The sequence below is a fragment of the Motacilla alba genome, chromosome 19 (genome assembly GCF_015832195.1).
Source record: "Motacilla alba alba isolate MOTALB_02 chromosome 19, Motacilla_alba_V1.0_pri, whole genome shotgun sequence".
Classification (NCBI taxonomy): domain Eukaryota; kingdom Metazoa; phylum Chordata; class Aves; order Passeriformes; family Motacillidae; genus Motacilla; species Motacilla alba.
Genome location: NC_052034.1, coordinates 7,175,679 through 7,190,932, shown reverse-complemented (window position 1 = coordinate 7,190,932; position 15,254 = coordinate 7,175,679). Strand labels below are relative to the sequence as shown.

At 51.2% G+C, this 15,254-nt stretch overlaps 1 protein-coding gene across 2 annotated transcripts; it reads left to right on the top strand.

Moving 5' to 3' along the window:
• Positions 1-313: 313 nt before the first annotated feature.
• Positions 314-12,655, top strand: P2RX1 (purinergic receptor P2X 1). 2 transcript variants are annotated; one of them, XM_038158405.1, is made up of 13 exons: positions 314-1,119; positions 4,461-4,608; positions 5,014-5,085; positions 5,533-5,602; positions 6,085-6,181; positions 6,427-6,507; positions 7,688-7,829; positions 8,954-9,084; positions 9,696-9,786; positions 10,454-10,519; positions 11,151-11,243; positions 11,758-11,805; positions 12,121-12,655. In XM_038158405.1, exons 1-12 carry the CDS (start codon positions 983-985, stop codon positions 11,800-11,802), a joined length of 1,173 nt encoding a protein of 390 aa, XP_038014333.1. In that variant the 5' UTR covers positions 314-982; the 3' UTR covers positions 11,803-11,805; positions 12,121-12,655. The 2 variants fall into 2 exon arrangements, with proteins under 2 accessions (XP_038014333.1, XP_038014332.1); XM_038158404.1 differs by having other exon boundaries at positions 321-1,119; positions 12,124-12,655.
• The last annotated feature ends 2,599 nt before the right edge of the window (positions 12,656-15,254 follow it).

The following is a 15,254-nucleotide window of genomic DNA, read 5'->3' as shown; positions in this document are numbered from 1 at the left end:
GATGCACTGAGGGCACAGGGTCCCCCATCCCCAGCCTCTGTGCTTTCCCCAGCAATGAGCCAACCCCCTTCAAAGCTTCCCATTGCGGCTGTTGACCCCCAGATTTCAGTCTGGCACTGTCAAATCCAGTCCCCTTCTCAGTGATGTTTGTTTAAAGTGGTGTCTGCACCACCCTGCAGAGCATCGCTCGCAGTGACCCTGGCTCGCCTGGCCCTGCTCACATCCAGGCCATTCAGGAAATGCTGGAAATGCTTCCAAGTGCACCCAGCCCAGCCCAGTGCAAGTGCTGGGAAGGAGCCAAGCCCCAGCTGTCTGGCCTCACCATGGGAGGGGGCCAAGCTAGGCGCCCTTCTGCTCCATGGGTCAGCTCCGAATCGCTGAGCTGGGTTTTCTGGTGCTCCCCCTTCTCTTTCCCGACCCTTTTTCTGGGGCAGCTTTTGGGAGACAGAGTAGGACATGGGTTCAGGGCACACAGCCTGAGGTGGCTGTTGTGATAGGAAAGATGATACCCCAAACCTAATCCCTAAAATTTCTCCCAGGACCCCCACGATCTCTTCCATCCCACTGTTGCCCCCAGGAATGCCTCGTGGTCTCTGCTCATCCCAAACCCTGCCTGCAGCCTCTCTGTCCCCAGGGAAGGCTCCTGCCGGGCGAGGGAGCATCGCTCACAGGCAGATGGCTTCGTCCTGGTGGCATGTGGGCTTGGCAACGGGGTGGCCCTGCACCCTCCCACACCCTGTCCCACCCCCAGACCATGTAGGGCACCCGCTGTTCCCAGCCCAGAGCTTATAGGAAGAGGAAGCCTCATCCCTGCACAGAGGAGGAAACCCGACAGCCCAGATGTGCTCAGAGCCCCGCCGATAGCATTCTTATTTTGTTTTTTTAATCTGCAAACAGAGGAGCTGCCGGAGCGGCGGCGGGCACGGCCCAACCCAGGGCAAAGTGAAGAGCCGGGAGGCTGCAGCACAGCCCTGGCACAGCCATGGGGCAGAAGTGCATGGACAAGGTGTCCTCCTTCCTCTTCGAGTATGACACCCCTCGGATGGTGCTGGTGAGGAACAAGAAGGTGGGACTGACCTTCCGGCTGATCCAGCTCATCGTCCTGGCGTACATCATCGGGTAAGGCTCCCCAGCACCTGCTTTCCCTGACAATAATGCTTTGCTACTGGGTTAAAAAGCAATGGAGAGAGAGGGGCTTCTATATCCCCTATATCCCAGTGCAGGGGGGTTATTGCTAATGGCTTCACATCCCTCTGGTTTTGGCTGCTGCCGTGCAGCCCAGTGTCCCACCATGGCTCTTTTAGATGGCTGCTCAGTCCCCATATCCTCCCCAGAAGCTACTGTATGTCCAGGCTGGAGGCTCATCCCTGCCCAGCCCTGCTCCGCACACCGGGGCCCCGTCTTCTCACTGAAGAGAATCCAGATCCTGCTCCAGCTGCTGGACGGTGGCCTGAGAATCTGTTGTTATTTTTATTTTCATTTATATTAAATAAGAGGCATTTGGGGCCAGTGCAGTGATTTGTGAGACCCAAGCGGCTCAAGACAGGGCCATAAATCTCCCTGTTCACCGCTCTGACGCTGCGGCCGAGACGCAGCTTGGCTCCAAAATTCCTGGTCTTATTTGCTTCTGGGAGGCAGCTCCAAAAGCAAGGGCAACTGCTTAAAAAAGGCAGTGAGTGGAGCAGGCGGGATCAGAATGGGTGAGGATGTGTGTCCTCAGGTGCCCCGGGGCTGCTGCTCCTGCTACAGTGACTCTGTGCCTGTCCCCTCAGAGTGGGACAATGCTAAGGGGTGTGATGGTTGGTGAGCCTTTGCTGTGGCCCCATGGCTGCTGTGGGATCAGCCCTAGCAGGAGACCAGCAGCCTTTCATGGGGAAGGGCCTCAGGGCAGGATGTTTGAAAGGAAAGAGGGTGTCTGGCCATGAATTGGAAAACCTGGGAATTTTTGGGGTGCAGTGTCTCATGCAAAGGAAAGGCAGCGGCTCCCAGGCCTCAGTGCAAGAGAGTCACTGTGGGGAGCAGAGGTGCCCATCCCTCTTTTAGCACAGACTCCCTGTAAAGGGTAGAAACCTTCCCAGGGGATCAGTGTGGGACCCACACGTTGGTTTCCCCATTGGTCCCACCCTGCTCACCAGCACTTTGGCTCCCAAGGGTAATCCTCATGCAAACTGCAACCGAGGTCTCAAGGATGCTCTGTTGCAAAGAGTTTTGCACTGGTGTTACTGGGAGCAGCTTTGTTTTTCCCAAGGACTGAGCCTGGGAAGTCCCAGGGCTCCAGTCCCAAATGTGGCTGGGGGCAGCTCTCCTGTGGATGGGGAACTGGCACAGAGGGCTGTGCAGAGCAACTAAGGAAACGGGCTTTAAGCAACTTGTCTAAACTGAGACAGGCAACGAGGAGGGAGCAGGAAGAGAACCAGCCAGGGGGTGACAGCCAGTGGCAGAGGAGAGGAATCTGGCATGAAGTTGCTGGAATTCCCAAATTTTTCCTGGTTTGTTGGGATGGGGCTCTTCTATCAAAGGGCTGCATATGATTGCAGCTGCCCACAGCCCCACCAGCCCCTGGCTTCCCCTCACTGCTGACAGCACTACTTCCAGTTCCCTTCCACAGCACTATTCCCAGTTCCCTGCTCACAACACTGCCCCAAGTTCGCTGCCTTCACCAAGCCACAATGCCTGAGATTTTCTGTCATTTGAAAGCAAATTTGGCAGCCCAAATGTGTATTTATCTGCCATTCTCCCAGCTTCTGTCCCCCCTTCATAGCAGGCATGGGATGCTCATGGAAATGTGTGCCAATGCACGACTCTGCTGGAAGGACATGGGTAGTGCCATCAGTGCACAGAAGTGGAGCCAACCCCCCTGAGAGACCCCATGTCACCCCCTGGGGAGCAGCTCTTTTTCCTGTGATGACTGTGATAAGGTGGTATCGCTGCTGCCCAGGAGATGCCGGGTGCTTTCTGGGTTTCACTTCCTGGATTCTTGCATGCAAGGAGCTGCGGGCTGAGCCACAGGATGAGGCCGGCAAGGGTAGAGGGCTTGGTGGCTCTGCCACATCAGGGAGTGACACCAGAGGACTTTTACAACCTGGGCAGGACTTGCTGCAGCATTTACAGCCTCATGGGAAATGTTTTTTTTTTTGTCATGACCTTGGCTTTGCTGCAGGGAAGGTGGGGTTGCCCAGCCCTGTGTGCCCGTAGTCAGCTCTGCCAGAGGGGGATAAGGTCAGCAGCAGAGCTTGTGTTGGAGGCTGATCCAGAGAAACGTTTTGCCCCTGCTGCTGCCCAGTTCACATCCTCCTGCAGCCCTGAGGGCACCAGGGAAGATGCCCACTGTAACCAGTGTAACCCAGTATGGTCTTCTGCCTTGAAGGAGGATGTTGGAGCTGGGTGTCCCAGCTGGGGTGGCAGCAGTGTTGAATTTCTGCTCCCATCCCCAGGCATTGGAGCGGATGCCACCTCTGAGGTCCTCTTGCCCTCAGTCCTGGGATGCTGATGTGGCTGCAAGCTAAAAAGTTCCCTCTCTGAGAAGTCCCCACAAGGTCCAGCACCAAACAGGAAACCTCCAAACAGAACCTGGGATTCCCCATTTTCCCCTCTGCCCATCAGCCAGGTGCCAGAGGAGAGGCTGACACACCAGGCTGGTGTCATGGGCTGTCCCATGGGTAGCCTGCTGCCTCTGTCACGGCCAGAGGGACCGATGCCTGCGGTGGTGGGGACAAAATCCAGATCACTCCTTTTTTAGTGCCGAGAATGCTCCGCGGCGCCGGGAGCACTACCCGAAATGGTTGCTTGCCCATGTTTATAGTCTCCCTGAGTCAGAGTTAATCCAGCAGCAGCTTGTTTATGCTGTAGGTTAAATAGTGTCAGGAGCCTGCCCTAATGACTGTGTGATGGGCTGGGAAAGGCAGGCAGAGCCCTGTTCTGGCCACAGCAGTGTCCCTAACCCTGCTCCTGCAGCCCTCTTGCACACAGGGCCATTGCTCCACATTCCCTTTGCTGGATGGGGAACAGTGGCTCTGGATGTGAACCGTGTCCAGACTCAGCTCTGTGTTGGCCTTTGAGGCACTGGGTTTTGGAGAGTTCCTCTGCAGTGGATCGGATCAGGAATATTGGGGTAGGTCATTGAGACCAGCAAGCTGCAAACCTGCCATAGGCTTTAACCCTAAATGACTGATGGCTACTGTGCTCCACCTGCCTGCACACACCCCCAGCCACAACAGGTGTCCCAGTCCCCAAAACACACCATCCTGGCATGAAGGTCGAGTCCTGCAACTACCACATGCCTCAGGCAAAGGGTAGGAAATTTCAGCAACGTGTCCCTCATCCAGCGGGAAGAAACTTGGCAAATGATTCCCAAGGTGAGACTTGGTAGAAAAAGCCTCAGTCCACAAGTCTGTGCTGAGGATTGGGCCACTGGAGGAGTGCTGGTGGCCATGCTCACCCTTCCACCTTTCCCTGTCCAGGTGGGTGTTCCTCTACGAGAAGGGCTACCAGTCTCAGGACAGCATCGTCAGCTCAGTCTCAGTGAAGTTGAAAGGGCTGACACTGACCAACGAGAGTGTCCTGGGTCCTCACATCTGGGATGTGGTGGACTATGTTTTCCCACCCCAGGTAAGGAGTCAGGGTGGGTGGGTTAGGGATTTGCTTTTGTCCCAGTGGCTGCTTTTCCTCCTGTGCTGGGGTGCAGATGGGTCCTCGGCATAGGTTTCCATGGGGCTAATCATGACAGGGTGTCCCTGTGGTGGAAAGGAGGTTACTCCTGTCACAAACCTCTGCCCAAGTTCTCCCTGGGGAGCATCTGGTACTTGGGACCCACTGTGGCTTGAGGAAGTACATTTGAGGCTGCCTCCAAAAGAATTGAGGTTCCTCCAGTGCCTCTGGAGCAGTATCTCAGGCAGAAAATGGGGTCCTCTAGTGTCCCTGGGGCTGGTGGCACTGCAGGTCTCCACCCAGGGAGAGGCTCCTCACAGAGGAGATCCTGTGCTGGCTGTGAGCTTGTTGGCTGTGTCTCCACAGGGGGACAACTCGTTTGTGGTAATGACCAACTTCATTGTCACTCCGGGACAGAAACAAGGAACCTGCCCAGAGGTAAATGCATCAGCTTCCTTCAGTGGGCTAAGCTTCTGTAATTCAGGGGGATTGTGGTGGTGTCACTGGGGAAAGACTTTTTCTGACATTGTGAGGTTTAGTAAAAACCAGGGCCTGGCCACGTATTTAATGTTCCTGACTCCTGTGTGCTATGTGAAGACTTCTGCTGAAAAACAGGTGTCATCCATTTAAGTTTTCTTCCCTTTGAGATGATCTAGCAGAACAGACTTGAGGCTTAAATGAAAGCACCTGCCTGGAGTGAATAAACTGCCCCTTTTTCCCTGCTTTATGTGGACAGTCTTGGTTGGGAAGCAGTGTATGGACAAGGCTCTGGCTGCAGTTGAGCAGCGCATCCCTCAAGAAAAATTCTGTCTGATGAGGCAGGAGGCACAGGGGGATTGAAGCTGCAGGGTGGGATGCTAAGAGGTGGCTGCTTTCTCCAAACAGCTGCCAGATGCCGGGCTGTGCACACAGGACAGCGACTGCAGCAAAGGGAAATACAGCCGTCAGGGACAAGGTATGGCACACGGTCCTGGTGTTTCTGGTGAGACAACACCGAGAAAAGCTGCCTGGCTGGGGTGTCCCCTGGCTGGGGGGACCTGCTTTGAACAGGAAAACTTCTGACATGCTGGTTGAAGGTCCTACGTGGGCTGGTCCAGCTTTGCTCTTTTGAAAGATGCCTGAGCTGCAAACAAAAGGTGAATCAGGACTAAGCCATTTCCCCCAAACTGTTGTCCTCTTATCAGCATTTTCTTAGGTGTGTTTTAACAAGAAAAATCCCCAGCTGCTCCCCTGTACAGCGCTATAAGAGAAACCACTGCCCTGAGCTGAGAGGTCACAATTAATTTCCTAATTGTTTTAGAAAGGTGCCAAAGCCCTGAGCATTTTGTGTCTTGAATGCCCTTGGCAGAGTTGAAGCCCCAGCCAGATCCCATCCATCCCAGCGTGAGGCTGAGATTTCACAGGATCCAGGGGTGTGAGCAGCTGTCTCTCCCACAGGGCTCATGACTGGCAAGTGTGTACCCTTCAACAGCACTGTGAAGACCTGTGAGATCTTTGGCTGGTGCCCTGTTGAAGTTGATTATCATGTTCCCAGGTAAGGAATGATGTTGTTGCCCTCTTTCCCATCCCAGCTGCACTTGGTGTTGAGCAGACCAAGTTGGGGCTCTACGGGATGTGGCCAGGACAGCCTGTGTTGTGAAAGACCAGAAAGGGAAGGGATGAGACCACCAGTTTTCTGGGTCTGCTTGTCTTAGTTTGGGTATATTTTCACCAAATGGAGCTTTCTCTAGAGCCTGGAGAGCCAAGTGATGGACACATGTCTGCATTTGTGTTTTTCAGCCCTGCCCTGCTGTCAGAAGCAGAGAAGTTCACCTTGTTCATCAAGAACAGTATTACCTTCCCCAAGTTCAAGGTGTCCAGGTAAGCAGAGGTTTGGGGGGATGGTTCCTGGTCAGTTCCTCTAGCTGTGTCCCTCAGAGGAAACCATGTGTTCAGCTGGATGGCATAACTGGATGCTTGCTATAGAGGACTGCCTACCTCATCAGTGATCCCAGGACTACTCTAACTGCTGCACTGAACCCCATATTAGCTCATAGGAACTGAGACATTTTCCCAAGTGTGTCCCACCTCAGCTAGTAGCTGTAGTTACTGGAAAGATTTCTCGAATTAACCTTTCCTGAGTTACCCTCACAAGCTGCAAATCAGTTACTCTGATTTTTCATTTTTCTTCTCTGAAGACAAAACTAAAATACCACATGGCCAGGACAAGCTTGGTGCCCCAGAATCCCCTTTAACATCACAGATCCCACCTGTTTCAGCAAAGGGGGGGCTTGGCCCCTTCCTGGCAGCACTGGGGGAAATGCTGCTGGCTGAAGGCACACTCGTAAAGGATTTGTGATAGCACTGACCATCTATCTGATTTGGAACAAATTAACAGAAGCTATTTGTGCTGTAGACAGCGGATTCTTCTCTCTAAGCTGATCTTGTCCCCGTGCTGCAGCCAAGGTTAAATGTCCTGGCAGCCAGCAAGCTTGGCAAAGTCCTGGGCTGACCTCACACTTCCCAAGAGCTGGCTGGGAGAGGGGATCTCCCCCCCAGCTGCAAGGAGAGGTGGCCCAAGTGAGGACAGGCTAAATGGACACAGAGGGGGAGCAGGTCCTGGCAGTGAGAGTGGCCAGGCTGGCTGCTGTGGGGAACCTTCCTGCCTTTGATCACTGTTGACAATTTACTGCTGAGCCTCAGCGATGCGTTCAGTTTGAGCAAGGCACAAGTCTTACAAAACCACAGGTTTCACAGACAGGATGTTTTTGGGCAAAAGAGCAGAGTGGGATGGAAGGGAAGAAGTTGCCCTTTCCTTTTAACCCTTGTTGTAGGAGATAGCAAACTCCAGCTAAATGTAAAAGGTGTGGGATACACTCACTATCCATGGGGTGTCCCAGATAGGAATTGCTGGAGCTCAGAACACTGCCTAGCAGAGCCCATGGACAAGCTGGCCTGTGAATGAGAGAGCAACATGGACTGGGCAAGGGACTTAGAGAGGTTTTTTCCCCCTGAATTATTGTGTAACTGAGAATTTTTCTCACTCTCTTTTCGTTCACAGGCGCAACTTGGTTGAGAGCGTTACCAAGCAGTACCTGAAGAAATGCACCTATCACAAAGTCACCGATTCCTTGTGTCCCGTGTTTGAACTGGGATACATAGTGAAGGAATCGGGTCAGAATTTTACTTTCCTGGCTGTTAAGGTACTTCAATTTCAAATTATGTTCCTTGCTGTTGATGGGAGAGGGACACTCAACAGTGCAATCATCCCCAGCTGTTGAGATGATTTTCAGTTTTCTCAAGAATTCTTGAGAAAACAAAAGTGTCAGAATTATCTCATAAAGATTATGAATCTCCTTGGACATGGCCTAATATTTACATTTTTCTTGGAGACTCTTGAGAAGATTTGACCCACTGGCTGTAAATCCCAGGGTTCAGCTTGTTTTAATTTGAGCAGTGAATAACTAGATCTGTGTGGCCAAATCCTATCTGACTGACCTTGGAAATCCCAGCTGGATGGTCAAATATTGGTCATAGCACAGCGCTAACTGCAGCCTTTCCCCTGGCTCCAAAATGCAGCTTTGCCTAACACTCCTCAGGCTGGTGTGTGGGAATATCTGCTATCTCTGCGCTGCAAAACCTTGTGATAACCTTGCCAGGCACTGAATAAAATCAGAGGCTTGCATATATGAACATTTATTGCATGAATTGGATCAGATGGCCCAGAGAAGCTATGGCTGCCCCATTCCTGGCCAGCTTGGACAGGACCTGGAGAAAACTGGTCTAGTGGAAGGTGTCCTTGCCCATGGCAGCGTTGGGAACAAAATGGTCTTTACGGTCCCTTCCAACCCAAACCATTCTAAGATTCTATATATTAAAGGTGCAAAAAATATAAGCCTCTGGGGCACAGCTATTTACAGCCTGGAGTGAGCTCAGGAAGGAGGAGGGACTCCTGCCTTTCCTGAGCACTTTCTTAGGCATAATCAGGCAAGGGAAGGCTGTCCCATGAGGACCAGAAGGGATTTGTGGTGAGCACTATTTATCAGGACCATGTTTTGGGTACAGGATTCTGATCAGCAACAAGAGAACATGAATTTATTTGTGTATCCAGCACTTAGGACAGAAACAAGAGCCTCTGCAAGGGGTTATGTACAGGCCACAAAGCCAGGGCTGCTCAGGAAGGGTGAGGCAGCAGTGGGGTCTGTGCATCTGGAGAGCCAGGACACCTCATGCCATTGAGACAGGACACCTATGAGGAGGGAAAGCATTTCTCTGTCTGGGCCAGGTCCAAGGAGGGGCAACCTCATGACTCCCCTCTTGGCTGCAGGGTGGAGTGGTGGGCATCACCATAGACTGGAACTGTGACCTTGACTGGCCCCTGCGGTACTGCAAACCCATTTACCAGTTCCATGGCCTTTACAATGATGACAGCAATGTTTCACCAGGGTTCAACTTCAGGTAAGGAAATACCTGCTGATTCTCCAAGCATAATTCAGAGGTAACAGCTTCCAGGTTCCCACTCAAGAGATGGTGGAAGGCCAGAGACTGTCCTTCAAAATACACGCTACCTTTGCAGGGTCAGACAGCAGTACCAGTGCTCTTTACACAGCATGAGAAAAGTGATAATACACCCCTTCGCTTGAAAAGTGCCCCATTTCCTTTCCTTTCCATCTCCTCCTCCTTGCAGGCTCTCCTGCTAGGCTGAGCTTTTGGGAAGCCCCTTGAAAGACTGGAGATGGTGTAGGATCATCTCACATATTCTCATAGTGTCTATCCTCTGCTCTGTGTGACTCTGTCACTAGTGCTTCACCATTATCTGCTGCATGCAGAACTTGGGGACATCAGATCAAACAGCAGGAGCTGGAACTCCATCCTGCAGGCAGGGAAACTGAGGCACAGAGAGGAGAGGTGCCAATAGCCCAGCTCCTTCTGGGGGTTTAAGGAGAAGGTCAGGAGCAGGTCTGTGATAGCACATTCCCAGATCTTTGTCCAAGATCCCAATGCTACAGGGCTGCAGGGGCTGTTAGACACCCTGGCAGACCATTGACACTCACCATCCAATTGCACAGATATGCCAAATACTACAAAGAAGATGGGATGGAAAAGAGGACACTCTACAAGGTGTTTGGGATCCGGCTCGACATTCTGGTGAATGGCAAGGTACGGGTGGATCCTCTGGATCCCTGGGACAGCAGGGCCATGTCCTTGGGAAGGCATCAGCTCTGTAACACAGCACCGGGGTCCTGTGGGATCAGGAAAGCTAGTGTGAATGCTTTCCTTGGGTGCTGGCCTGCTCACAGGAACCCTTGGGAAATACTGAGGAAGGGAAGAGAGGAAGAAAACATGTTTTATAGGTCACATCTTTCAGCTGTGGCTTGATCAGTGGTTTTGTCTAAAAAACTTTGTGATGAGAGTGGGGAGGACCTGTGGAAACTCAAAACCTTTTACAGATATTTCCAAAAGCTGAACATTTGCATTTTTCTTTTTTGTCTTTTTCTTCCTACTGGGAGAGAAGACTTTCCTTACTGTGTTCCCATGGAGAATATTCAAATTGTATACTTTTGTTCGGTTGCTTGGTTTTGGTTGGGTTTTTTATATTAAAAATACAGCAAGAAAAGTAAGTTCAATTGATTTCAGCCTAAAACCAACCTACAATATTTTTCTGTTTGACCAGCTCTTTCCCAGCTCCCGTTTCTCTGTGTGCTGTGGTTGTGGTTTGCATTGCTGCAAGGCACTTTTGCTGAGCCCCACCTACAGCTAGAGCACCCTTTTTTTGTCCCCCTGGGCTGACTGTAACTTATTACCTATTTTCTCTGACTTTATCCAGGCAGGCAAATTTGACATCATCCCGACCATGACCACAATTGGCTCTGGAATTGGTATTTTTGGAGTGGTAAGTTCAGATATTTCCAGCCTCTATATGGAGACTCTCAAATTATTCTTCTTGCCTGTGACATCCGTGGGAAGTGTCCTTGAGTTGCAGTGAAATACTGGCTACCGCTCAGGGAATCAGAGGATGGGCAAAAGGGGGAAACGAGGTGCTCTCCTGCCCTGCTAGCTCAGGAAAATAGATTCCTGCTGGTCCCTGGCTGATGTGAATTCTTCCCTGCTGGTGAAGGGAAGGCTGGCTCTCTTGGCAGATCTTGGTATCCTGATAGTTTCAAGTTAGACCTGGCATTGAGGGAGGGTCTGCAGGTGATTGGTAGTATTTAATGCAGGACAGAAACCAGCGTGGGATTTGGTTATGGTTGTTAAAGACTTGGGAACAACTCAAAGTGTGTTATGCTCTGCCCTTACCTAAAGGGGAAACATTTCATTTCTGTTGGCTTAAGTCACCCACTATTGAACACAGCACACTTCACTTCTCTCCTAAATGGACATTTGGAGACTTCAGCAACTGCCATGTTGTGGGATGAAGCAGAAGTGGCCCTAAATTGTGGGGCAAACTGGGAAAAACTGGAAGTACACAGTGGTCCAGGTAATCTTGGAGGGCAACTCCAAACCTAACTGCACTTTGATTTAAGGCCTCTGTCCTCTGTGACCTGCTCCTGTTGCATTTTCTCCACGGACGAGACTATTACAAGCAGAAGAAATTCAAATATGCAGAACAGGAGCCTGTAAGTAACAGCGAGTGCCTGCCCTGCAGAGGCTCTTGCGGGGGTGTGTGTGGATGTGTGCATGAGTAATGATGCTGTAACACAAACATCCACGCTGAGGGGCAACCAGGCGCCTTCCTGAGCCCTTGGGACTGTTGGAGACTGGGATCCATGAATCTTCTCTCCAAAATTACTGAGATGTTGTGTGTGACTCATTGTTAATAACTTTATTCTCTGCCTTTAACCCTAGATATTCCAATATCTCGTGACACTTGCATTGCTTTAAGGAAAGCAGGGGCAGATCTGTGCTTTAGGAAACTAGGAAATGTGTCTTTTTCTGCTCTTTGAGAACATCTCCATGACCATGGAATGTTTCATGGCCTTTAAAAGGACACACAAACAGTTCCCCTCAAATTCATCTGAAAACATGCGTGTACACTGGGGGTTAGGAGTTGCTGCCCAGTCACATTTTCCCTGGCATTAGAAAGGAGCAGGTCTGTAAAAGAATCCTTGTTTTCTTTCATTTAACCCCCAGTCGAAGTCGCATAAGAAGGAAAAGGCGCCAGACAACGCACAGTGAGAGGTGAGTGGTGTTTCCCCAGCCCTGATAGCATACATCTGTCAGGGATGAGGGCTATAGGTCCTGGGGCTATTGCAAGGCCTGTGGGAAGGCAGGAGGGTTTCAGGAAGGCAGCAGGGCTCCAGGGAGGCTTGGAAGAGACCTGAGCTGTGGGTGGTAGTGCCTTAAATGGGATCAGCATTTCTCAGCTTAAGCAATTGCATGGGGCAGCAGCGGATGCAGGACACGGGACTGACATTGCATCTTCGATAGCAGCATCTCTTGAAGAAGGGCACTGGGGGGCAAGAGACCAGAAATCACTGTGCACCTCTCTCTCAGCAGAATCCACACTGACTGACAAACCTGCACCCCTCTTCCTCCTCCTCCTCTTCTCTTTAAACTCGGTCGCCATCCCATCTCCTCCCTGGGCCAGCCCCAAGACCAGCAGAAGCAGCGTGCAGCACCAGCTCATGGGAAGGTGGTGCCCTGCAGCCAGGCAGGGGCTGGCTGGCCCAGCTCACGGCCTGTGGTAGGACATGCCATGATGCTGTGGATGGGTCAAACTAAGGGATCGTGGGGCCCTCTGCCAGGCCTCCGCAGGGCACTGGGCCTGCTGCCTTCGCAGGCCCTTCAGAAGGGCTCACACTGCACCTGCCTGGTGTGCCAGGGCCGTGCCAGGTCACTTGCACCTGAAGACCCTGGGGAGAGCACAGCTGCCTCTTCTGCCCCAGAAGCACCTTTGGACAGTCCCAAATTGAGAAGGGGAAGGAAGGAGAGCTGGCAGGAACCATGCCCAGCCCTCTGCCTGGGAGAAAAATGGTTATTTTGTAAGGATGTATTTTATTAAAAAAATAAACCTTTAGTTTTTCTACTACATCCCTTTATGGTGCCTACACTAGCCCCAGAGCATGGTGTTTGCAGTGGTTTCTGGAGGGTTTATGCATACAAAGTAATCCATCTAGTGATGATTCCTTCAGAAACTGCCCTCCCATGCACGGCCCCTGGGCCTCTGGCCACGAGCAGGGGCTGTTATCAGAGTTGTCACTTGGGTTTCCTCCTCAGACAGGCTGGCTGGCAGGGAGCACTGGCACAGTGCCGGCCATGGCCATCCACTGTTCTGTGCCAGCTCTGCCTCCACTGCCCACACTGGCCAGTGTTAGCTGGTCAGAAAGATTTTCTCAGCAGCAGCCTCACAAACCGGCTCTTTGCACCCAGGAATTGAACTTCCCCTCTGCGCTGGAAGATTTGCACTACTCATCATGGGCAGCTGCACATCACAGGCTGTGCTCAAACCCCACATCCCTGTGAGCCAACCCTGCCCTGTGCTGCTGGCTCTGCTCCATTCTCCAGGACACATCAACACTGACTTTCTGCATAGCCCCTCTCTGAATGTCTGTTTTTTACCTTTCGGGGAAAATGTTGCTTTGGTGGCTTTGAAAATGGATCCCAACGGCCATGGCAGAGTCGGTGGAGAAGCTGTAGGGCTGTAATGCTGCCAGAGCCTGCTGCAGCACTGCTCTGGGCTCTCAGGGACACAAGAATGTGCCTTAAAGAGATGCAGGTGATATTTGGTCATAAGCTCAACAAACATTTCAAGCCATACCATCATGCCATATGTTCTCCAGGGCAAGACCATTTGCTCTCAGCAGGATGCCTCAGCTTTCACAGGCAGGGTGGGTTTTTGTAAGGTTATCCATGGTTAACTCTTTCACCCTTTCCTGTGCTGCTGTCCGGTGTCAGAGGGGCCAGGTGCTTATACTAAGGATGCAGAGAGGGTAAGAGAAAGTCTCCTGGTCTCTAGAGGAGTCGGTGCCCGTTCAGTGTGGGCTGGGGGATCTCCACGCCCTGGGGGCTCTCCTGCGAGCGTCACTGCAAACATCATCGAGGACCAAGCAAGGTCCCATGTGGTGGCACGGTGCAGCTCCCCAGCAAGCTGCCACCAGCAGAGGGGACTGCAAGACCATTTCACAGGGACTGGGGAAAATCCAGTTACCATAGACAGCGAAGTGAGAGTGTTCAGGTAACCTTTAGCACCCACTTACACCGGGTCAATCTCCGGTCAAAACTTAAAATAACAAACGCAAGGTAGAGCTGCGGGATGTTTCTGCCTACTTAATCTTTCAAGCTGCTTGTAATGCAAAGTCCCTATTCTTTCCTAGGAAGAATTAAAAGGCAGAATATGAAATCAGGAAAAAGGAAACTTGTAAATTATCCCCTCCAGTTGCTATTCTGAACTTCTGAGCTGGAATCCCTACAAGTCCCAAGGCTGCTTTAAAAAACATGGAAGGATTTATTTTCATCTCTTTAACTTGTTTTCTTTAAATGCACAGTCTTTGGGGATCCTTTGCTTTGCTTTTCATTCATCATTTCTGCAACCAGCAGAATGAGATATTGCAATTTTAATTCTTTCCCCGAAACAAGCTCCTCCTCAAAGCCAGGGGGCCCAGGCCCTGTGGCTCCCAGGTGGGTGCCAAACAGAGGGATGTCTGGCTGGAGGAAACTGAGCAAGTGTCAGATTTTACCATACACTGGTCCCCTCTGCTGTATGAAAAGGCAGGGAAAGCCCATGACACCTGTTTCAGGCCTTCTTTTGCCATAGAGGCTGGAGGTGGTGGTCAGAGATTGGGGGCCAAGGAGGAAGGGCTGCTCCGTTCAGCCCCCTAAGGAGCCTTTCTTGGCACAGATGCTCTGCTTCAGCTCTGCAGCTCCCAGCCCCCTCCCAGCGCCTTCCAGTTTGTCGAAACTCACACAAAGTTACTGAATGCAGGATAGGACACAACAGTTAAAAGCTAGAGCCTCCCAAAGGGAAATGCTGACTGGTTAAGACACCTGGTGTTGCAAGTCCCAGTGGGGAAATGTGGGTGACCAGCAGGATCATATTCCTGTCCTCTTGGCTTGACCTGATCTTGCTCTGAGGATCAGGGGAGAATTTACTGTTCGTAGACAGAAGAATTTCCTTGCGTTGTGGCCAGAAAACAATTGCGTTTGAAACAGTTAGCATGTGGCCAGCGTGTCCTGCTGCTCTCTGACTTCTGAGCAGCAGGATGAAGTGTTACAGAATCCCAAAGGGATTCGGTCATCCCTTTCAATGACAGTGTGCTGTGTTGCTTCCCATTCATGCTGTGGCCAGTTGAGGGTTGAGTTGTTTGTGGGATTTTTTTAACTCCTTGTTTGATTGCATTTTGGTTTTTACACAGTTGTTAACTAATAGAAAAATACTAATAGAAAAGGAACTTTCAGCAATTGAAGCACTGTCCCAGAAAACACACAAGAAAGAAAGTATGTTATCCAGTTAATCCCTATTCTTTACAATGAGCAGTAACAAGCCCTTGTATGTGATGATGTCCGTGCTCCAAACATCTGACAGAGGACTCTTGCCTTGATCATAGGTGTTGGACAACAAAAGCAAAGAGTGTGGTGTGACTACTCCCATTTTATAGAAACAGAAACCAAGATACAAGCAAATAATTTTT